Source organism: Channa argus, chromosome 5 (assembly GCF_033026475.1).
Source record: "Channa argus isolate prfri chromosome 5, Channa argus male v1.0, whole genome shotgun sequence".
Classification (NCBI taxonomy): domain Eukaryota; kingdom Metazoa; phylum Chordata; class Actinopteri; order Anabantiformes; family Channidae; genus Channa; species Channa argus.
The window spans coordinates 18,815,238-18,838,564 of NC_090201.1; the positions used below are offsets into that span (position 1 = coordinate 18,815,238).

The window sequence follows — 23,327 nt, forward strand, 5'->3', positions numbered from 1 at the left end:
TACCACAGATACAAAAGTTTAGGGGGACAATAAAAAATCAATAATATTGCTGAAAATGTGGTTTCATTTGTATTCCCACAATTTGTTGCATTATGGCATTATGGACATGCTTTTCAAGTTTTCTATAATGCTAATGGATTACATTTTTAATCCAGCATTTACATTTTTTTTACATTTTTAAAACAACATTTTAAGCATTAAATGGAAAGACAGACTGTAATGGGAACAAGTAACCTACAGATCTTCACAGTTCAACACAATGTAAATATATTAAAAAAAAACTGTGTAAATGCTTGAATGCAGAAAATGTCAAGTCAAACTGAAAAAAATTCATGGAGAATAACAAGGCTGAAGAGAGGCTAATCTCTCCAAAACACACTGAGTTGTCAGTCGGGCATCAGGGTCCCAGTCCCAACAATCTGTCAGGAGCTCCTGCAGTGCTGATCCCTGAAAGTCAGTACATTCACAAATTCAGCACAATATTGCTCCCTAGCCAACACAAAATAACATGTCCATGAAGCACCCATGTAAAAATACCTGTGGTAGCAACGCCCAATGTTCAGGTATGGATGGTCTCTTTTGCATTTGAAATACAAACTGGAGGAGATCTTTCAACATTGGATCAGCTCCCAGCTCAGATTCATAAGGCAGAAGATGTGGAGGAACAATGCCGCCTGCAGATGGAGACATTTGTGCAAATTGTGATATCCATTGAGTAGCATTTCATATATACTGTTGCTTTAATAAATTCAAAGAAAGTTAAAAAGAGAAATGATAAAAATGTGATTATAGTGATTGATGTTATTCTTATTCATATGTGGGTTCTTTAGTGTTTCTTCACAAAATTATGTGGATCACAAGATCCAATTTCATCTAAAGTACTGATACTTTCTATGATTATCCAGGCTGCCTCAGACTTTATAGCAGTTGATAGACAATGTCTGACACCCCATCCACAACCTTACAGTTAAGCAGTAGACTATCTTTATTGAAGCACAAAAGACACTAGAGAAAAAGGGCCACCTCTGTTAGTGAGCCCTTACATAACTAGGACAGACTGCTCTCACCTGAGCTTATTATTTTTACAGGGATTAGTTACACTATACTGTATATCTGTCTATATATTGATCCCTTGCAAAAAAGTGTACCTTCAAATAAATCAGAGCAGCGCATCCAGATCTCCCACAGTAGCAGTCCCAAAGAATAGATGTCGCCCTGCATGAGACATGAACTGCTACTTAGGTTTACAGAGCCTTCCAGGATCTCAGGGGACATGTAGCGCAGTGTGCCCATCTGAGTATGACCCTAGAGATAAACAGGGATGTGAACTACAACACAACATTTTATAATTTATTCTCAGCAAATATGAGTATTTTTCTGGTAAGCTCACAGTTCCTTTTATATTATTTTACTATGCTGTGAATTCACAATAATGGTTTAAACTGCATCTGACCTCCACGCTTGTCATTGGGCTCAGCCATTGTCCTGAACAGGAACGCAGGATGGTGGAGCATCCAAAATCACACAGGACACAGCTATCATCTGCTCTCACAAGCACATTGGAGCTGCTGAGGTGCCTGTGAGCCACAGAAGGTTTATGCACATCTGCAACAAAAGATATGAGTAATTGCAATTCTAAATGTGAACACCTATAATATATCAGCTGTTTTTGTGAAGACTTCTGCTTTTTTTTACTAAAACCCACCTAAAAATGAAAACTGTACTTAAAGTATTAAAGTTTATTTGAAAAAGTGTATATTTAAATATAAATGATTAGTTAATTCTACTTTTTAGATGCAATATGCCAATATTCTGACGAGAAGTTCACTTATACTTTCTACTGTGTAAAGGAAAGCTAAAACGTGTACATGCAGAGACACACATATTTTTCCTCAGTAACATTCTGGCCAATACCGTATTTGTGAAGGTCAGAGTGAAGAAAGGAAAGTCCCTCTGATAAAGACTGGCAAAACTTCAGTGACAACGTCCAGTTGGTGGTGTGTTTACACAAATAGGAATGGAGAGAACCCTAAAATCAAAGAGACAATTACTCATGTCTGACAACATGAACAATAAAAGGTTCGTCACACTGCCATTACGTTAGGATAGACTGGGTGATTAGTCAGGTTCTAGACTTAAAATCAGGTATGTGCTTAGAGTATGCACAGTTAATGCTAACTATCCCGAAGAGAAAATAAAATTAGGAACATCAGAGGGATGAAGTTACAATACTCATTAGTGACTTTAAGGTCATAATTATTTGACTTCGATGTTTGTGTTTGAATGTCACTAGTTAAAGTTCTGCAGTTGTGAATTGACACGAATTGTTAGAATTATCAACCTAATCTAAGCAAAATTTTTTTAAAACCTGGACACACAAATATAACTTATGTTTAATGGTTTAAGGGGTTTCAAGAAACTTTGTTTAAGAAAAAAATGCTTTTAAAGTGAAATATTGCAATGCTAATTTCAGCTTCTTTGTTTTCCTTTCATAGTTGAAATTGAAAAATAATGAGCATTAAGAAATGTTTAAATTTCACAATTGAGTAAACAAGATCTTGTAAGAAATAAATACTTTTGCAAATTCTTTGTTTTCTGTCCCTCTCTTATATTCCTGTGATCTCTTAGAACATAGGTAAAAACACATTTGAATTCCTGGCAATGAATGACTTCCACTTACATATTCAGCAAGTTGCAGGACAATAAGCCAACTGCTACAATCTGGTTCCTTCCCAGTCCCCAGGAAGTTGACAATCCCAGCATGCTTCATCAGTGGCAGCTCATAAACCTCTTTCTCTGCAGTAAATATATGCTTCCATTCTGCAGGGAAAACTTTCACAGCCACTATGGATCCCTGGTATTCTCCCTGCCAAACAGTTGCAAAATGCCCACGGTGTAAAATCTGAAAAATATATCATAAAGATACAGCAACAGCAACAATATTAGCAGGGTAAAATGTAACACCTAACTGTATGATATACTAATATTTTACATGCTGTAGATTATTCGATATAAAACGCTCTAATTGCCAGTCTTACTTGCTGTAGTTTGATGTCATCAATTTCAATCTCAGCGGTCCCTGTTGTTTGGCAGGAACACAGTGGTTGGACATTGTCATCAACAGGGCAGGACAGTAAATTGTGCTCTACAATAATTAATGTAATAAACACAAAATCAGTGAGGGTGATGTGAAACTAAAATAAAGTCACTGTGAAAACCTAGTCACAATTCAAAGTAGTATGCCACAATAATAATGGAAAAGACACAAAAATTTGATGGAGGAGTAACAAAGAAAAGACACGTGTAAAGGGGAGTATTCTAAGGGAGATAAACACCAAGGTCAGGCCACCAGAAGAGATAATGCAGCAGTCCCAAGATCAAACAGAGACATCATGAGAAGTGAATCTGAGTTTAGAAAAGGTATAAACATGACTAAAGAATGTTTGTCTGCAATCCAATGGGGATTAGAGAAGGTTTTTGATACAAAACAACATTATCTAACTTTTATGCAGCCTGTCTTTTCTGAATCCAGTCCTAAGCAGGACTGATTATTCAGGAGCTATACTATACTATACTATACTATAACTCCAACTTTACCTATAGGATCAGCAGTATGCTGGTAGCAGGATGTATTCATAATCTGGGGATCAGGACAACATACAGTAATCCTTCTCTGTGTGTTACACCTGGGCTTATGGAAGAAATAAAGTTGTCATAATTATTTTTTTATTATTTTGTTGTTGTTTTTTCTGTTTAATTGGAGATATTCTTAGATTTTTACAACTACATTGGTAAATTTCTTTGTTACTAACAAATTTAAAGAATAAATATAGAATGATTATGGCAAAAATTTCCAACTATCTTTTACTGGAACGTTACTTTAGCAAATAATTATTATCATATACAATACATATACAATATAATTATCATATTATCAGCGATTAAATTATCTTCTTTTATTGCTTTGATGTTGTGATGATTTTGAATATATAAAAAAAAAAAAAAAACCTTACTTGGCTCTAAAATGAGTCTTTTTGACTTAACAGCAACACACATAAAGAACAGGATGAGGAACAGTCCAGGAAGAATTATGACAGTGGCTTCCAATACTTCATCTAAGAACACAAACAAAGAAAAAAAACATAATTGATTTTTTTTTCAATTAAATAAAAAGCTACATTCATTTGTAATTTCGTTTTCAAGAATAATTAGAGCAGTTAAGGTCTTTATCTGTATTTAGTGAATAAACGTTGGCTTGTTAAGAAGAAAAGAAAACTAGCTCGACATAAATCATTTACAGATTAAAACTGTGAGTGTTAGATTTTCAAATTAAAGAAGAATGAACCTTGGTAATGTTTGAAGCATGGGTAGAGGTGTAAGGATAGTGTTTTTTTTTTTTTACTATATGGGTTGCAGGTGAGATTTGTTGATTGCCATACCCTTAGAGTTAGAGTAGGTGAGTTGAAGCTGTTCGGATCCTGTGGTCCAAGAGATGTTCCTGTTGCAGAGGTCTGTGTTGCACACGCATTTAATGAGGCGACCATTAAAGCGTGTTTCTGCCTTGCAGGTTGCATCGGGACAAGACTTTTCAACTATATCACAAGCTGCAACAGAAAAATGAGAAACATAATAGAATACATAAAGAAACATACAGTATAAAAACTATACTAAGCCTGCATACCAAAGGCTATTTATTACATTTACAGTATTAGAAGTAACTACAACTATTACTACAAAAGTAAATGTTGCTAGGATCATTTAATTCAATATCTGTAACTGCTTATCCTTAGCCCATCCTAGGTGTCATTGAGGGAGAGGCAGGTTACAACCTGGACAGGTTGCCAGTCATACACAGACAGACAATACAGAGACAGAAAACCATTCAAGCTCACATTTAGACCAGCTTAGTCACCAATTATCCTCACATGCATGTGTTTGGATTGTGGAAGGAAACCAGATGCCCTAGATTTTAAACGGTTGATATAATACGAAATACAAAAATGGTTGTGACCCTTCATAATACTACAACAATCAGCATTTGACCAGCTTAGCTTAGCTTTCATAGTTTCTTACCGAGAACGTCAACCTTCGGCTGACCATTGATGACCACGTAATAACTCACACAGCACTGGGTGTTTTCACAGACCTGCACAGACTCATTCACCTTCCCAGCTGTTGTGTACTTGTTGTTCTGCGCTGTCACTTTGAACGCACACCGTCTCTTAGGTAAAGTCTGGCTGTAGATACATACAAAGATGCATTCTGGAAAGAGAAAGAAAGGACAAACAGACTGTAGATGTAGGTTATTTGAGAAAAAAATCTCTGCATGTTTCTTTACGGTGAACTGGGTTCAATAATGTCTGTGTTGCTGGTTGCTTACAATGCTGGCAATGAGGACTCTCAAGCTAATTGTCTACTATTGCTGCTTATTTTTCTCTTAAATATTAGTAACAACTGTCAAAACCATGCTGGAGCATTCACACTAATGATATCCTAATCTTTATTATTATTCTTCTTATCATTATTCTGACTTCTTTTTTTCCGTATATTTTTTAGCGTCTAACTACTTCGGCCTACTTTCAGCTAGAAACACCGTTCAAACTTCAAAACATTCAGCTCATTAAGGACATGTGCAGCTGTTTAATATCCTTTATACTTTTTAAAATATTCAGCTTTTTTCAGCAATTTGTTTTTTCATTCAAATAATTGGAGAGACTCTATAGCTGCTTTTTAGCTTTGTCCTTTTTCAGCTTTAACTAGTCCGGCATAATTCAGCCTAGAGAGACCATCCAAACCTAAACTTTAAAAAATTCAGCTTTTTTCAGCAATTTGTTTTTTCATTCAAATAATTGGAGAGATGCTATAGCTACTTCACTTCAGCCCAGAGAGGCCATTCAAACTTTTAGCAACTCACAAGACCTTCAGCTATTAGTCTTCCATACATCTTAATATCTTTTACAGTTTTTTAACCATCGTAGTTGAAGTGTGATACTTTTTGGTGAATTTTTTACTTTTCTATTAGTGTCTATTGCAGAATGCTGACCCAGCTAGAGTGGGTGTTATCAGACGCACTCTGACTTCTAGCTTCAAAATTTTATCAACTTTTTTTCTTCTTTTTCTTCTTTTCTTCAGTGAAATTTCATCTTTCATTTCAGCTATTTTAGTGAAAGCTAAAGTTTGACTAAATAGTTCAGTTACAATTCAGCTTTCAGCAAAAGTAAACATTTCAGCTCTCTCAGCAAAAACAGTTAAGTTTTTCTTTCAACTTTGCTTGGAAAATCCTTTCAGCACTGAAGCATTCACAGAGCGTTTTCCTTTTGGAAATGCTTTTTATAGTTTATAGGAGTCAAAATAATCTATGATATCAAAACATCTGTTGCATTTGTTTACACAGCCAAGTAACTTTACTTCCACTAAACTGTCACAACCAGACTTGCTGAATGGCCAAACTGCACATACTGTACAATAACTTAAGCTCAACATAAAGTGTTCCTGTAGATTTATTTTGTTCTGGGTGTTTTTATGTCAAGAAGAAGTCAAACTACTTTTAAACATCCACCAAATTCAGAATTGCTGTTCAGATGATCTCTTCTCCCCCTGTGTTCCCTAACACTTCCTTAAGCAATTGTTGCAGCACATAATGCTGGTATCATTTGTCTAGGTAAAATATGCATAGTTAACATATTAGAGAGGGTTTGCATGAGTTACTAAAAGCTTTTAATTGCTTAAAATGAAAATATTTCCTATCCAATAGAGTTTTGTGAGGTGATAAAATGTATTGAGTTTATGAGTTGTGGCAAGCACATGCCAACTGAGCTGTTACTTAAGTTTTACATTATACAGTACAATGCTTCTGTAATCCTTCTACTAAATATTGTCAAACTACGAAATATAATCTAGTGATCATTCAAAATCCATGTAAAAAAACCAAGGAAAGAAAAGAAAGAAAAAACACACAAACCTAAAGAGCATTAAAATGGGTTACACTCACCCACAGTCAAAATCAGCCGCCACAGTTGCAGGTTCATGTTAACTCTAAGCCTAGACTGGAGTCAGGTGGGAGTTTTTATCAGTCCTGGGAATGTGAAAAAAGTTTACCATTTCCCAGCATCCCTCCCACACACCTGCGTGTACTACACATACCATCTGCCAAACAATGGGCTGTGAGAATACACAACATTTATTGACAAATTCATCTGCAGCTGAGTTGGTAAGGCAGTTGTCCATGGACCACAGGGTCAGTGGTTCGATCCCCGGTCCCAGCTATATGGCGAAGTGTCTCTGGGCAAAACACTGAACCCCCAACAGCCCTTTCCCATCCCCAGCAGTGCAGTGCCCGTTCAAGCCTGGTAGAAATTGGGGAGGGTTGTGTCAGGAGGGGCATCCGGCGTTAAAAAAAAAAACTATGCCAAAATGCAGACAATGATCCACTGTGGCGACCCTGAACTCACGGGATAAGCCAAAAGGACAAAAAAGAAAAAAAAAATCTCCCACTGTTTAGGAATTTTGTCTGATTGAAGTGGAGTCTTTTTTTGCAGCTGTTTTAGTATATTAAGACCCCGCCTTTCAGAAAACATCTATCTAAGCACTTTATTTGAATACATTTCATTTGAATAAAATGAGAAAAGGAATTTCTGTTTGATGATTTACACTAAGAAGAAATTGCATGTTAGAAATTACGGTAATAAATATACTCATGGTATCTCAAAAGTATCATATTCTAAGCCTTCATTTGTATTCATGAAGTAAAAACCTTTGAAAAACTCAAATCATGAGCAGCTTCAAATGATGGAATACATTTAATTTTTTGCCATTGGCCATTGCACCATTCCATAGTGAAATATCTCAAGTAATATTGGATGGATTGCCATATGTGTTTTGTACTGTATATTCATGGACCCCAAAGGATGACTCCTGACTTTGGTGTTCGCTGACTTGATTATAGCGCCATCACCTGATCACACTTTGCATGTGCACTTTAGTTTGTGACTAACTATGTGAATACATGTTGACATCCCGATCTGCTTCAGCTGTAATTTGTGTTTTGTTAGCATGCTAACATGCTAAACATGCTTACCTGTCCTGTAATGTTAATACACGAGAGGTCAATCTGGGTTTTATCCCTTTAACCCATTAACCTTAACCCACTTTTTTCTCTTTCTCAAACTCGCCTTGTTGAACCCAAATTAAGTGTTTAAGATTTTGGAAACCTTGTCTGGGACACACCCTTTAATCGAATAATCTACAATAATCAGAATGTATCAGAAAACTGGCCGCACGTGTGATCTTTCGCTACAACCTCCGGGGGGCGGAGATCAAAAATAAAACATCATTCCAGGGCAGTTCTGTAGATTTACGCTGCCCTTAAGTACAAATCAAGCGCATCTGAATTTGACTGAAATCTTAGGCACGTGTGCCTGCGCGTAAACTTTACAAGCTAGAAGTCATCTACAACCCGTGCTATCCCCTAATAAAATGGTACAGTAACTCAGTTTTACACATTCGTTAAGCTACAGGTCAGAACAGTTTTTCACTAATTTTGTTGATGCATCTTTCTTCAGACTGGTGTTTGGGGAATGCACACTCTCTCAAAGGAGTTAGCCGATGTTTTCGCGGAGGACTCTGACAATGACTCCACGTTTTATGGCTTTTCTGAAAGTGAACTCAGCGACAAGGTGGGATTTATTTTTTTTCGGCTGTGGGCTCCACGACTCCACAAACAGCGTTAGATACCAACGGGGAAACAAAAGTCTCAGCTTTAGGTATAATAGCTGCTGGCATAAAGAATTCAAGACCTGTAGATGCACTTTTCAAATCCAAACCAAATCATGGTTTACATTATTTACATTTAGATTTATGAGATCAAAACATGTGAAAATTGTGGTTTAACATTGAGAGTTGTAACCAGCCAAGTGAACGATCTTTGCTTTTTATATCCATCAGAATTCAAATTCTGAAGATGAGGACAAGCCTGATCTTTCCCCCAAGGAGCAGAAAACCACATCTAAACAATCTGCTGCTGCTGCTCAACCCTTCAAGCTGAGGGTGGCTCTCCGCTCCGCTGTTTCTGCCCAACAATCCACTGATGATGAAGATGCAGGAATTGAAGAAAAGAGGACAGCAAACAGAGTGATTAAGAGGGCAGGAAAGCTTAGTCAGGCAAAGCAGAAGAAACAGGTAAAATTTGAAGATGAGGAGACAGCAGTTACTCGGCTGTCTCCTCCTGTAGAACCTGGATCGGATTCAGCAGAAGATGTGGTGGATTCTTTCCTTGTCAAGAGAGAGCAGAACATCAAAGCCAACAAAGCAATGGTAAAGCAGAAACCCAGAACTCCACACACAGTAATCTGCAGTATTTGTATGTTGTATAACGCTGTGGTTCCTCTGAAAGTAGCCCCTTCAAATACCCAGGGTTCTTTTGGAAAAAATATACAAGTTTTCTAACCAAATTACTGCTCATACTATAAATTCTCTTACATGTTACCCCATACACCAATCTATTACTCTGGTTACTCCTTTTGTTCACAGTTGATCCTTTTGTTGAAGTAGAAAGTCACATGCTTCAAGAATACGATCAAAAGGGGAAAAAAACACATTTATTCATTTTTTTTTAAAGGTGACATACAAATGTGGCACAAAGTAAATGCCTTTTTAGTTTCATTCTAAGTGCTAGACCAGAAAAAAATAAATTTAGGTGCATAGAAAGGGGCAGAAGAGTTCTGTCCTCAAGCTTTAAATATTAGAAGTGGGGCTGCTGGCTGGTTGTGTAGAGTTTGGTAGCTCATTCCACTATCTCACTGAGCTGAAGAGCTTTGCTCGCGATCTTTTGCATGTAGGGAGCTTAAGACAACAAGGATTGTAGACCTGGAGGATGATGTTCAGTTAGGCTGGTGCTGTTGAGATAACCACACTATCAGTAAGTCAGAGCTTTGAAAATGATGCAGGCAGCCACTGAAAGCCAGTGCAGGGATATAAACACTGTTGTGAAAATTAGATGCGTTGCTACATTTTGAATTATAAGTCAACGTTGACTTTTACTACTGATCAATCACAAATTCCTTTCAGCATTTTTAGCACAAGCCCACCAGTTTTTCCTGGGAAAAGATATAGTTTTACCTAGTCCATCAGCAAGCCATCAAACAAGCGGAAAGAAAAGCTATGTTTGTAAGTGCAGATCAAAAGACAGACGAAACATAATACCAAATGTAAAAACTGTTGTGGAGTGCCACCAACCAAAACTGTACAGTGACTGTGTTGTCATGGATGTCAAGCCTAGATACAGTGTTTTAGCAGAGACTTTGGACACATGCTTCAAACCCTGAGTGTCCTGTAACATGACTACTGTACAGATTCACTGTGATATTGAATGCAATGCAAAAATACAGTAGACTTGGTTTTAATAGTTGGCTGAAGGTGTAACCATCTGTACGTATTCAGTCCTATTTTTCTCTTCACTCTTTAACAGTTGGCTCAGCTCATGGCAGACTTGCAGAAAATGCCAGGAGGTTCGGGGCTTCTAAAAAAACAAGCATGCTATCAGAAGACAAAAGAGAGAAGCTCTGTGAGTAGAAGATGACCAATGGGCAATTGTTGATGATTGTCTAAATGTATGAATGATGGGTTTTTCTTTGTGGGCCAGTGTATTTAAGTGACTTTATCTAACATGAATTGTAGCGTCCACCGCGCTCTCGTGTCGCTGGAGGAGAGGTAAAGAGGAACCCAGAGCAGATGCCCCGCAGACAGACTCGCTCAATGGGGGGATGTGAGGCTTCTTCAGCTTTTAAGAAGGAAGAACTTGAGCTCAGCTTGGAGGAGGAGTTGCTGGAGGTCGGTTATTTTATTTAATGTAGTTATGAATTCACCATTCATAACTATTCACCAGTCATATTCAAATTTCTGGGGAGAACATAAATCTGTTCATGCTTTTTCTATTTTTATTTATTTATTTTTTTCCAGGTACACAGAGCCCCGCAACGCCGTGCCACCCCACGGCCTAATCAGTGCAAACTTCATAATATCCGTCCCGTGGAGGATATCACAGAGGACGAGCTTCAGCTGGTCGCAGAAAACTTAACTGATAAAGTCTACAACAAAATAACAGTGAGTTCACAGACCCTTCCCTCAGTCCTTCTACAGTGAGAATATGAAATGTATACAATAAATTGAAACATTTGTGAACAAAGCTTTGTTTTAAAGTACTAAGGTCACTTTGTCACCACAGGTGGGAATCTGTCTTTAACTGAAGTTTGACAATTGGGCTTCACCTCTGTGTAACAGAATATTTCAGATGGTGCATGTAAAGATAATGACATTAAATGGTCCAAAATATAAAAATGAAGACCTGTCCATCAGTTGTTGGCATTTGTGTATTTTTAGGGCTCCACATGTCACCAGTGTCGTCAGAAAACGGTTGACACCAAGACATGCTGCCGCAGTGAGGACTGTCGTGGCATTCAGGGTCAGTTCTGTGGGCCGTGCCTGAGAAACAGATATGGAGAGGATGTCAGGAAGGCGCTGCTTGATCCGGTCAGTGTTTTACCCACTTAGTCATGATAATTTTGCCTGTGGGCTTAGTAGAAAACTAGGAAAAAACTAACCAGAAATAACAAATTTTGGCACATTAGTCACACACAGAAATATCAAAACTATTTTATTTTTTTTTGCCAAAAGACAAGATCAAGTCAACTGGCGGAAAACATTGCTTTCAAATTGGAGCCTAATCACACATTTTAAAAAGCTTACTGAGAAAACAGGCTTTTCACAGCTGCTAAAGGTTTTGTCTGTCTATGCTCTTTCTTACTTTTAACCTTGTAGAGCTTATGTAAAGTAGAAAGTTGCACTTATTCTCTATGGCTTCTCCTCAGTCTTCTGTAGTATGGCTTAAATGTACCTCGTAAATCCCTTTGGACGTGTGAAAAATGAATAAGGCAAACATCTTCAAGTATTCGGGCTTGAAGTACTTGAAAGAACAATCATGTGTAAACGTAGCTTGTCTTTCTTTAATACCACTGTTTCATAAGTTATCTTTCTCAGGAGTGGAAGTGTCCTCCTTGTCGTGGCATTTGCAATTGTAGCTTTTGCCGCCAGCGTGAGGGCCGCTGCCCAACTGGTATCCTTTTCCCCTTGGCTCAGTACCATGGCTTCTCTGACGTCCACTCTTACCTTAGCAGGTGGTGTACTGTACCTCAAGCTTTGATTTTTATAAACATGTTTTCTCCTGTTTATTGGTTTCTTACATTGAATGAGGGGTTTTTACATAGAGCACGTATGGGCTCAGGTTGTGGTGTTGCAGTAAGCTCTTTGGTGTTGGTGAACATAATTTGTCAGGAATTTGACCTAAGGTTTATGAAACTGGACTATATTACTAACATGTTGAAACCTGACAAAACTAATTTGTTTCTCTTTCAGCCTCAGAAACAAACTGAGCAAGAGTGATGCTGTATAGATGTGATTTTATCACTAGGGGGTGCAGTGGTTTTTATATTCTAAGCATTATGAATAAAGTATTTTTTGGATTGCTGCTCATTGTGTTTTGCTTGACACAGGTTTGCAAAGAAATAAGACAAAGTATATTTATTTTATTTCAGCTGTTGGCATTTGCAGTAGTTGTATACACAATATCAATTCCCTTATTTAAAATGGGGAAAGTAAGAGCACTTGTCTGATAAACTGAAGTCTATAGTTTCAAATGGACATTTACAAACATACATCATTTCTCAAGCAGAAGTCTAAAGCATAGAAAACGGTGGTGAAAAGCAATTTTTTTTCCCCAGGAAACACTGACCATATGGTCTTACTTCATTTAGCAACGTATTTAAACAAAGGATCTGTGTTCAGGGTTTACCTCAAGCTGGATCTTTTCCAATTAGAACTTAACATATGCATTTTAAGTTTTATTGACCAAACAAACATTCCTTTATTTTTAGAAAAGGAGTATGAAACTTTGGTTTCAAGCTTACATGTTTATGCTGTCTAGATATTACAAAATAATCCACCAGATATGAATAATCAAAAATTCACAGAAAAACTGACACCAAGGCAAAGTCTCAGGTGATAATTATACCACAGAAAATTAAGTACTGGGAAGATCTGGTCTGTATAGACTGCATAGAATAAATTATTCTATGACAGGCTCTTACATTTACACATTTAATCTAAACACATAAAATAACATAAGATTAATTGATTGTGCATGAATGGTTCATACGACAGAAAGGCAATCTGCACTTACGTCAGATTATGCTGCCTAAATCAACTCTTCCTGTAGCCTTTACATTACCAAAATATATACACACATAAAAATCTAAATGTTTTTGCATGATGGCTTGGATAGTTGTACCTACACAGGAGGTTAAAGAGTCTTCTCAGGATTTCAATGCTCTGACACACCTACATCCTCACTGATTAGTGCGTCTGGCTCTGACCTGGTTGTGGCCTCATATAGTCTATGAACCCTGAAACACTTGACATATTTTTACTTGGAAATTTAGTTTGTTTTCACATCCAAAAATCGGAGAAGCAAAGATTTGCTGGTTAACATGGTAATTTTAGTTTTACAGGAAATTGCTTCGGGCGTTCCTTGATGCAGCAGCCCAGTTTGAGAGGTAAAGAGGAACAAGCTCACAGCTTCGACACAAGGGTGAAAGTCTGATTTAGTGTCATCTCTTTACTAAATAACCTTCTAGAGAATATTACTAGCTAACAATTCAACGTCAAGTTCTTGGTTTTATTGCAAGTTTGGGTATTTGTGAGACAAATGTTAGTGTAGTGGCATTTCCATTTATGGGAAAACGAGGATTTCATGGTGACTCACATTTTAATCTAATTCACCCACCTTGGACCCTAAATGCCACAGGTATCTAAACACAAGATGGAAATCATATTCCCACCTTTTTATTCAATAGTGTCCATTTTGTTCCATCTGTGACCACCTCTGCTCTGTGAAGCATTTGAGAGGTTCAGTCTGCACAGTGAGATGTGCCCTTTTTAACCTCAAATGTCTTAATGCAACATCCAGGTTGCCTCCCTGCTCCTGGGTTCTTAGTAGCTGTTGCCATTAATCTGGTGAATGTCCACTGGCATCATGTTGATCCCACTGCTGGCTAATCGAGCTATGCTCTCTGCAGATAAGGTTTCCATGGTGACAATGGTGTGCTGGTCACTGGTAGACACTGCGCCAGCTTCTGTTCCTGCTGCAGGAGAAACGGCATCAGTTGAGATTGTGGAGTTGGTGGCGGCAGCAGCTGTTTTCTTGTTCGAGTGGGTCTTGATGTGCTTTGACAGGTGGTCGCTGCGCATAAAGCGCTTGGGGCACTCTGTGCAGACAAACTTTTTCTCACCTAAAAATGAAGTAACAAATCAATATTTAAAAAAATGCAGCTGGTATTCCTTAAGATTATGAAAGATTAGAGTTAAAATAGTCAATTCATGAAGAATGATAACTGGCCTATTCTACAATAAAAACTTTGAGGCATTAAAATGTGAGATTGACAAAGATTATAAATCTTGTGGGGGGGAAAAAACAAACAAACACACATGTCAGACACACTGACATGATAAAGGTAAATGCAAAATTGATTTAGATTTATGCATACAGACTTTTCATTTTCTCTTTTACATGAGGCATCACAAGATACAAGCCTACTCTAAGCAGGAGCCATTTACTTGCCAATTAAATCAAATTTCTTATTAGAAGAGCAAATCAGTGTGCAGCTGAATTTAAAAAAAAAAGTGACTAAAAACAATTATACAAGGCTGCTGCAAAACAACCACACACCTTTACACACACATCATGGTATGAATCCTATTTAACAAAAAAAAAAAAAAAAAAAAAAAAATTACAGAGGATCATTAAGCCCATGGTTACAGACCCTTCCTTCTTTGCATTTTTTAAGTAAGTAATATTTTAATTTGGTAATGTTTTACAGCATATTTGGCAATGTGATGTTCAACACGAGGGAGAAGACGACAGATTACACATTGGATTGATGTAGACTAGTAATAAAAATAAATCACCAATATTTGGTCATGAGTTATTTTCTTAGGGGGGCTGGTGGCTTGGTAGAGCATTGGGTTGGAATACAGAAGGCCGCAGGTTCAAATGCCATCCCACCAGGTTTGGCCCCACCCAACCACCAAGGGCAGCCTTGGTGCCGGTCCCGAGCCCAGATGAAAATGGGAGGGTCGCAGAAGGGCATCCGGCGTAAAAACACATGCCAAATCAAAGTGCGGAACACATTACCACGACCCCTGGAGGGACAAGCCGAAAGCCGTTGATCTTATTTTCTTAGCTTCCAATTCTTGAGCAACACAGTTAATGACACCATTGAGGTATCTGCTGCTGTACCTAATATTATTTTTTTTAAATGTAATTGTCATTAAGTGAAAACAGGTTCTGGGGATTGTGATGAATCAGATAGTGGAATTTGGTTGCATGTCACTTATTCTCCTCCCAGAAAAGCAAAGTGGTAGTGCACTGTTTTTGGTGCAGTTGGCACAACACATTTTCTGACAGGATACTGCCACTGTAATAGGGCTGTTTTACCACGGTGAAGCAAATCAAAATATCAAAAGTTATTGGAGGTAGAACATGAACATCTATTAGATGGATGTGTTGAAGGAGAAGGGAAAAAGACAGGAGTCAGAATAATAAAACCTTATAAATGCCATTTTACTTAGACCCGGCACCTGCTGCTCTTTCAGCACAATTTAGGAAAGAAAAAGAGCGACCAAGGAGCGCAATTTATCTCAGTATTCTTATAACTTAATGACTATGGTAAAATATTAAAGGTAATCGAGAAAACCAAATAGCCTATATGGACTATTGATCCTTTGTAGAATTACTTTTTTTTTTTTTTTTTTTTTAAAAACACAAATGTTAAAAGGATAAGGCATTAGTTTTGATTTGCGAAAGCCAAGACATTAATTTAGATTTTGACCAATCATCTCAATATCATGAGAAAATGAAATCTGATTTCCTGTGATAATGAGAAATATTTTCTTATCACAAGAAAATGAGCTTTGGTATCCCAAGATCACAGCATAAAAAAGATAAATGCAGCCATGGCCGTTCCACCTCCATGTGTCAAGATGCATACAACAATTTCAAAGCTGTGAGTCTGCACCAGCTGGTCCATACTATGGCAGCATGCAGCAAAGACATCCAACTTCAAGCCTGACCGCTAACAGTAGTTTCATCTTGAGATTATCCTGTCTTAGATCATCTGTAGCCATCAGCCTCTCAAACTCATAACTATAAATTGGAGTGACTTTGGAGTGACTAGCCTTATAATAAAACAAGCTAAGGCTTTGTACCTGTGTGCGTTCTCTTATGGCGCTGAAGCTCATCTGAACGCGTGAATCGTTTGCCACAGAAAGACCAGGAACAAACAAATGGTCGTTCCCCTGTGTGCCAGCGGAGGTGGGCCCTCAGGTGGGATGTCTTGCCATAGATTTTTCCACAGCCACTGATGTGACAAATGTGCTGCTTCTTTTTACTTGGGTCACTGTATGATGTAAACACCAGAGAGTGAGGGGGGGGAGAAGGAGAGAGTTTAGAGAAATGTATTAAAGTTAGATTCATAGTTTTCCATGTCAGGAGACAAGTAAATGGTCTGCACTTATATAGCACTTTTCTCCCTATTGGCACTCAAAGCACTTTACACTGCTTCTCATTCACCCATTCACACACACTCATACACCGATGGGGGAGCTGCTATGAGCTGCTATTCAGCTGCCCAACGCTCACCGGGAGCAATTAAGTTGGGGTTCAGTGTCTTGCTCAAGAACACATTGACATGTGCTATAGTGCGTACAATTTACAACTTGTGTTTTATTTTTGTACATCTGGACCTCAGGTCTAATTAACTGTACTTTAACTTATAATAAATAATATTAAATCACAAAGCTCTAATGAAAAGACAGGGTTATGTTTAATCTCACTGACAACAGAAGAGTACCAAAAAAAATCATATCGTAACAATTTTAGAATTGCACAAGTTGTGAAAAAGAAATTAAGATGCCAAATTAAATCTTCTAAATGAACACAATGTCATAATGTTTGGCAAAGTCAGTCATACTAGGGTTCAGTGACATACCGTCCTTCGCCATCCTTGCAGAAAGGGCAGGTACAGGCTTCCCTCCGATTACGTCGTCCTTGAGGCTGTGGGCTGATATCCTCATCATCCAGAGCTGTGCTATCATCCAAACTTTCTCCACCTGTCTGTAATGCCTGCTCTCCTGCCATTGTTGAAGAGGAGATACTTAAGTGTAATGATTTATGGTTTTGATTTGATGGTACTGATTAATTTACATTTTGTTTAAGGAGCTGAGAATGCACTCCAACTTTTTCATTCATACATCCAACTTTCCTGTGAGGAAACAAATTCTTAGAAAGATTACAGCTGATAGTATTTAAAATCAAAGACAAAAGAACATATCAAACATGCTAAAATTATCTTGTATGCTTTTATCAAAAGAAGGTATACTAAAATGGAAAATTACTTAATCTACCTCACGTTTATGTGTTAGCCTCATCTGTAAATTGCCTGCAACTAAAATATGTCATTTCTGATGACATCTACTGTGAGTCATGTTCAGTCTTAACGGCACAAGGATATAATTTATTACTTTCTGCTATTTCCTCACGTAGATGCTATTTTGAGTAATATAACGTGTAGATACAGTTACATGCCAAACACCCCTTAATGCTTAAAATACTACACTAAAGCCAATATTAATTTAATGGAAGCACTGACAAAAAAATCCACCACTGAGTACTGCTGCAGACCAAACAATGTCTGCTACATGATTGTCGTGTTAATAGGACTCCTGACCACTAAGCTAAACAGATATGCTCTGAGCTATGGCTGGCCATGCAGCCACAAAACTGTAGGGGCATCTTCCCAAGGTTCTATGTGTTAATTATGAGGTCTGAGACCCCCTGTATTAGTCTACTATTATATAAATCTAATGGTAGGGGGTTGCCAATGACAGACACATTTTGGGATTTAGACACAGTAAAAGTGGCTATAACATGGGAGGGGTCAAGTTACACTCCAGCTATAACACAAGTTGTGGCAAACTCTATTTTGTAATGTTACCATCTTCTTGAGATATGCAGGGTCACCAAAAAATAAAATTAAAGATTAACTTCATTTCAGCCTTAGCTGTTATAACCTGGTTAGAAACAAGTGTAAAGAACTTTCCTTCAATGTTATAACTACAATTGACAATGACATATGATAATGCAACTGGAAAGCAGGCTCCTGACTGACCTGATGCACTAGTGATTGTGATGGGAACACCCTGCAGCTGGTGCATCTGCAGCGCCGAGCCTCCGAGAGAGTTCAGATTTATGGTCTGGATGCCTGGAATCTGCACTGTGTTGACAGATACTCCACCAGCTGCAGTTGCCCCCTGAGGCTGGGTAAGCTGCTGGAGAGACTGCATAGGGGCCAACGTGATCTGTGCTCCTGCTGGGCTCTGAATCTGAAAGGACTGCCAGGTCAACTGACCATTGGGACCTAGAGTACGCAACAGGATGGGACCTGTGTTTGGCATAATCTGAAGATTTTGAAGCCCTTCCTGGCTGAGTGTTGGAGCAGCAAACACCTGACCGCCTGTGGTCGTGACAGTACCAGCCTGGATGGTCTGAAGGGATGTTCCACCTTGGATAATCTGCTGAGGATGGATGAGGATCTGCTGTGGCTGCTGCACATCTCTGTTGTCTGGCTGTATTGGAACACCCAGGGAAGGTGTTGTGTTATGGTGAAATGTCGCGGTCACTGCCCCATTGGTGTTTTGCGTCATTCCATAAGAAGAGGAGCTCGGTGTGGTGACAGTGGAAGTGCTTGTCATGTAAACTGCCCCGCTGCTGGAAGACACTGGCTGTTGTGATTGCTGGTGCTGTAAAAGTTGATTTCCACCTGTGTCGCCACCACCATTTGCATCCCCCGCTGTACCACTTGTTCCAGAACTGACAGGCAGCAAGGTGATGTTTCCATTTAGTGAGACAGGCATATTTGCCAGGAACTGGGTTTGGTTTTGTAACATGCCACTGCCTAGGTTTATATTTTGTATAGGGATGGCTCCCTGAATGAGACTGGGCATCGTTATGATGTTACCTGCTGTACCAGCTCTATTAGTTGCTGCTATAATTTGCTGGCCATTGGGAGAGGACATAATCTGAAACTGCTGCCCTGGTGCTGCTGCTGCTGTAGGTACAACTGAATCCTGCTGAGCATGTGCAAACTGCAGTGCCTGCCCATCTACTGTCTGAAACTGGGGTATAACCTGGTACTGAATGTTGGGTACCACACCCGATATTGTTGTAAGCACCTGCTGGCCCTGCATTGATGGAGCCTGTGCTACTACATATTGCTGTGGCTGCTGCTGCTGTCCCTGAGTGCTTGCAGCAGCTGCTGATGGTGACAGCACCTGTCTGGTCTTGCCTGCGTTTCCTCCTGTCATTGCTCCTGAGGAGTCTGTAGTGACAGTGCTGGTGCCCGAGGATGCTTGAATGCTGAGAGGGATAACTTGCCAGCCATTAGCACTGGAGGAGAAAACTCCTTGGTTTAGGTCCAGCTGTTGCTGCTGATTCTGCTGTTGCTGGTCTGCATGCGAATCATTCTCTCCTGGGGTGTCAATTCGACTACATGTGGCTGCCAGCAGGGCAAGAGGAGATGGTTGCTGCGAGTCCTAGAATAGAAATAAAAGGAAAGGAGAAAAGAAGGAAAATACAATTTTACTATCCAATGTGTTGTATAAACAAACTAACAAAACGTGCTGTGCACTCCAGCTGAGTGATATATAGTTAGGATAAATAATGCTCACATAAACTACAAAAAGCATTTCCAAAAAGAAATTACACGGTGAACACTTCAGTACTAAAAGAATTTTCCAAGCAAAGCTGAAAAATGCTGAATTGTCTTTGCTGAAATAGCTGAAAGTTTTGCTTTTGCTGAAATTGTTGAAACTACATGCAGCTTCCTTATATTCTGGTTAGGCAAACTTCAGAGCTTTGGTAAGCCTTAAAAAACTTCAAAGGCAAAAACGTCAAAGGCAATTATCTAATGGAATTGATGATGTCATCACATGTCGTCACCAAAGCAATCGTTATAAAAATCTTAAAAAGTATAAAAGATATTTATAAAGCCCTATACAAGTAATAATTTCCTTCATAAGCTGAATGTTTTGAAGTTTGAACGATGTTTCTAGCCACAAGTATGCCTAAGTAGTTAGACGCCAAAAAACGTGCAGGAAGACGGACATCACAATAATAATATAATTATTATAATTTTCAAATTCAAGATGAATCATGTGGCTTACTTTGTCACAAAGCAGTCTAAACATGCTATACTGCACCACGGTAAACTCTATAGATAGGCTTGTCTACTGTAATTGACAGGAAGTGGGCTCCAGTGACTGTAGGGGAAAGCAGGGTGGGAGACTATGGGAGGGACCGCATTTTTCCCAGAGCAGCGGCGGGCTCGGCTTCCCCTCCCCCCAAATCCACCCATCTCCCTCCCACACTTTATTTTGCCCTATAAACTGACACACTCATCTAGCCACCCCCTCCAAGGGCAGCCAAATGGGCCGAGCAAAATGCACATGAAGTGCCGGGGTTTGACGGGAACACCCCGTGTGGGCGAAATTTACCTGCCCATTCCCCACCCCAGCGACATGTGCTCCGGAGAAAATCAACAACAGGTTCCGACACAGATCGGTCACTGAATCAACCAAACACACAAAAATGTTACGTTCATATTTATATACACGTTTCAGTGAGCACAAGTGAGTATGTTCAGGGTGTCCCGGGTTACAAAAGTCAAATTTCACAATAGCGAAAGTTAATGCTTCCAGTTAACCTACTTGAGAATTTGTGTTTCGCTTTTGACTGAAGCCTCCACTGTTCTCCACTGCGGCCATTTCACTCTGCTGTTGATCTGCGGAAGAAGAGTTCGTCACATCAGTTCCCAGAAAGAAGTTGCTTTGAAGAAGCAGAGCCCTGAGTCAACCTGAGTTAATGGCTCATTCAGATTGGCTTTAAAGCACAATATACGCAATGCCTAATTAAAAACAAATACAATTAACGTTAAAACCGTTGAATTAACGTGAAGCGATTACGATATGCAATGAAATCCATGCCACAAGTGCTCGAAGGGCCAGATAGCCTAATAGCTAAGCTAACACGAACTCACAAGTGGAAGTACTAAATAGTTTAATCTGCACTACAACTAATTAGCTAACTCGAGTACATTAAACTAAGTTAAATAGTTGTGCAAAATGGGAGTGTCAACTAAGAGGAGAAGTTAGGTAAATGTTAAACAGCTGGCTAGCTTTAACTATTTGGTTGGCTAAATGTTGTTAGCTAGCGTTAAGTAACGTTACCGACAATTAGCTAGCAGTTAAGTTGAGCACTTTTAAACTGCTTGAGATGTTAGCTAGCAACATAAAAAAACAGCATCTTATTTACAACAGCGAATACATTAAAACGATTAACTTTAATTTGCCTTTTAACTGTTCACTTGTAGCTTCGTTCACAGCATGCCACTGAGTTTTAAAAAGTTCACTTACTGCTCATAATTTGAAGACGGGAGGAGTTTCTCGGATCTTTTTTCAGGTTGACAACTTTTCACAACTTCACACAAACTTGACGGGCTCTCCTCCCTATGAAGGAGAAACCCGGGTGCATTTGATTTAGGAACCTGTATAACCCGACACGTACCAAATAAAGCTTTCGTATAATGGATTTAAACGCAAACACTATAATTTGACAAAACAATTATTACTTACTAGTAAAAAGTAAGGGGAGGGCAAATTTTGCATTATTCATTGTGTCTTTAAAATTATAGTCCATTGTAAAAAAGTCTTTCAATGTCTTATCTAATCCGCCGTCCAAAATCGCAAGTAATTCAGAGTAATTATATTCCCCTCCCCCCAGATCCGCCCATCTCCCTCCCAGACTATAAACTTCTTACTTACAGTAATAGTATAGTACGTAAGTTTGTACAACGCCTAGTAATATCGTACTGTCCCAAACCATAAAACAAGCAGACTGCTCCGAGATCCTCTGTGAAGGATTGCAGCTTGTGTCCAATGGAAAAGGTTGTTTCTGCTTACGAGTATCTAGTAGCCAATGTAATTGCACCAAAGGCGGGCGATTGTTAGGGACTAAGCACGATAGGTTTTACACCTAGGTATGATTGACGTTGTATTATCTGTTTTCTGCTTATTAGGCGCCATTATGGTCACGTAAATATTGATATTTACAATTGCTCCATCTGCAACATTGTCTTAACATTAAACAATGTACGTACGTAACGACTTATTATCTTGTTTTGAACACAAACGCGGGGAAGGAAGAAGGCGGACTGGGCATTTGAGTCTTGCCTCCGTGGCCGCAGGCCACTCCCTGGTGGTTCCCCGTGGGTTGGGAAAAAAGCGAGGAGGCGGTTGGAGGAGACGAGACCCCATCGCACTCACACACCGGCTGTAACCGATGGGACTGGGAGGAGAAAATGGGTAGTTTGTGGGAGGGCTTTTATTATTGGGATGCGTGAGGGGGCTGTCAGTGAAATAGCACATGTGCCCATGTAAACAGGACCGAGGGTGGAGTCCATCTTCAGGCATGTCCTGCGTCCACCTAGCTCTGCCGCTGGGGCTATTTCTATGTTTCTCCATACATCACGTAAACACAACCAGAGATTTGCTTACCTGCTCCCACTTTCATGTCAGGTCATTTTTCCATATCTATAAAACCATAAAGACAATAGACTGCAAAATATATTTTATGCCCATCTGTCATCCAGTGTAAATTGGTAAAAAAAAAAAAAAAAGGTTATACGTCCCCATATCTGCAGGCTTTGTCAACTTTAAAATCCTTTTAATGTTCACTAAGGCTTTAGACACTTATAAAGTTGTAACAGCTTTGGATTGACAGGTTGTGAAATCCCTCAGCCTGCAGAGCTAATAAAGTCATCCGAAGTGATTAATCCAGTGAAGACATTCTGATAAGGAATCTAATGAGCATATTAAACGATCATTTAACGTTATTAAATGATTACTTGTAATAAACCATATGATCTCTAGAAAAGTAATTTTCTATTAAGAGATTTAAAAAGTTATTTACGGTCAATAATTTGAAACAACATACTAAGATATTTAAGTACTGTTTTAGACACTTTTGCAGAAGGTTTGCAGAGGTCAAACAAATGAGCTTACTGGAGGAACTATACTATATAGTACTAGGAACTATATTATAAAGCGGCTAACTGAAATGTTAAACTCCATGAAGTTTAGGGAGTTGTAGATGCTTCGTGTACATA

At 38.9% G+C, this 23,327-nt stretch overlaps 3 protein-coding genes across 4 annotated transcripts; 1 reads left to right on the forward strand and 2 right to left on the reverse strand.

Moving 5' to 3' along the window:
- Positions 1–330: 330 nt before the first annotated feature.
- LOC137127965 (anti-Muellerian hormone type-2 receptor-like) lies at positions 331–7,028 on the reverse strand. Its single transcript, XM_067505559.1, has 11 exons — positions 6,992–7,028; positions 5,074–5,262; positions 4,440–4,604; positions 4,014–4,115; positions 3,039–3,145; positions 2,681–2,902; positions 1,915–2,029; positions 1,454–1,605; positions 1,149–1,305; positions 538–674; positions 331–447 (listed from the first exon to the last, which is right to left on the reverse strand). The coding sequence occupies exons 1-11, from the start codon at positions 7,026–7,028 to the stop codon at positions 331–333; spliced, it is 1,500 nt and encodes a 499-aa protein (XP_067361660.1).
- A 1,344-nt stretch (positions 7,029–8,372) lies between these two features.
- On the forward strand, positions 8,373–12,506 carry LOC137127959 (cell division cycle-associated protein 7-like). The gene is made up of 9 exons (XM_067505546.1): positions 8,373–8,478; positions 8,562–8,675; positions 8,944–9,312; positions 10,466–10,561; positions 10,675–10,827; positions 10,957–11,100; positions 11,377–11,526; positions 12,034–12,170; positions 12,409–12,506. The coding sequence occupies exons 1-9, from the start codon at positions 8,476–8,478 to the stop codon at positions 12,443–12,445; spliced, it is 1,203 nt and encodes a 400-aa protein (XP_067361647.1). The 5' UTR covers positions 8,373–8,475; the 3' UTR covers positions 12,446–12,506.
- Positions 12,507–12,563: 57 nt separating this feature from the next.
- On the reverse strand, positions 12,564–21,924 carry sp1 (sp1 transcription factor). 2 transcript variants are annotated; one of them, XM_067505539.1, is made up of 7 exons: positions 21,796–21,924; positions 21,577–21,669; positions 20,872–20,945; positions 18,276–19,698; positions 17,097–17,238; positions 16,315–16,505; positions 12,564–14,339 (listed from the first exon to the last, which is right to left on the reverse strand). In XM_067505539.1, the coding sequence occupies exons 2-7, from the start codon at positions 21,581–21,583 to the stop codon at positions 14,041–14,043; spliced, it is 2,136 nt and encodes a 711-aa protein (XP_067361640.1). In that variant the 5' UTR covers positions 21,584–21,669; positions 21,796–21,924; the 3' UTR covers positions 12,564–14,040. The 2 variants fall into 2 exon arrangements, with proteins under 2 accessions (XP_067361640.1, XP_067361641.1); XM_067505540.1 differs by lacking the exon at positions 21,796–21,924 and having other exon boundaries at positions 21,513–21,586.
- Positions 21,925–23,327: the final 1,403 nt, after the last annotated feature.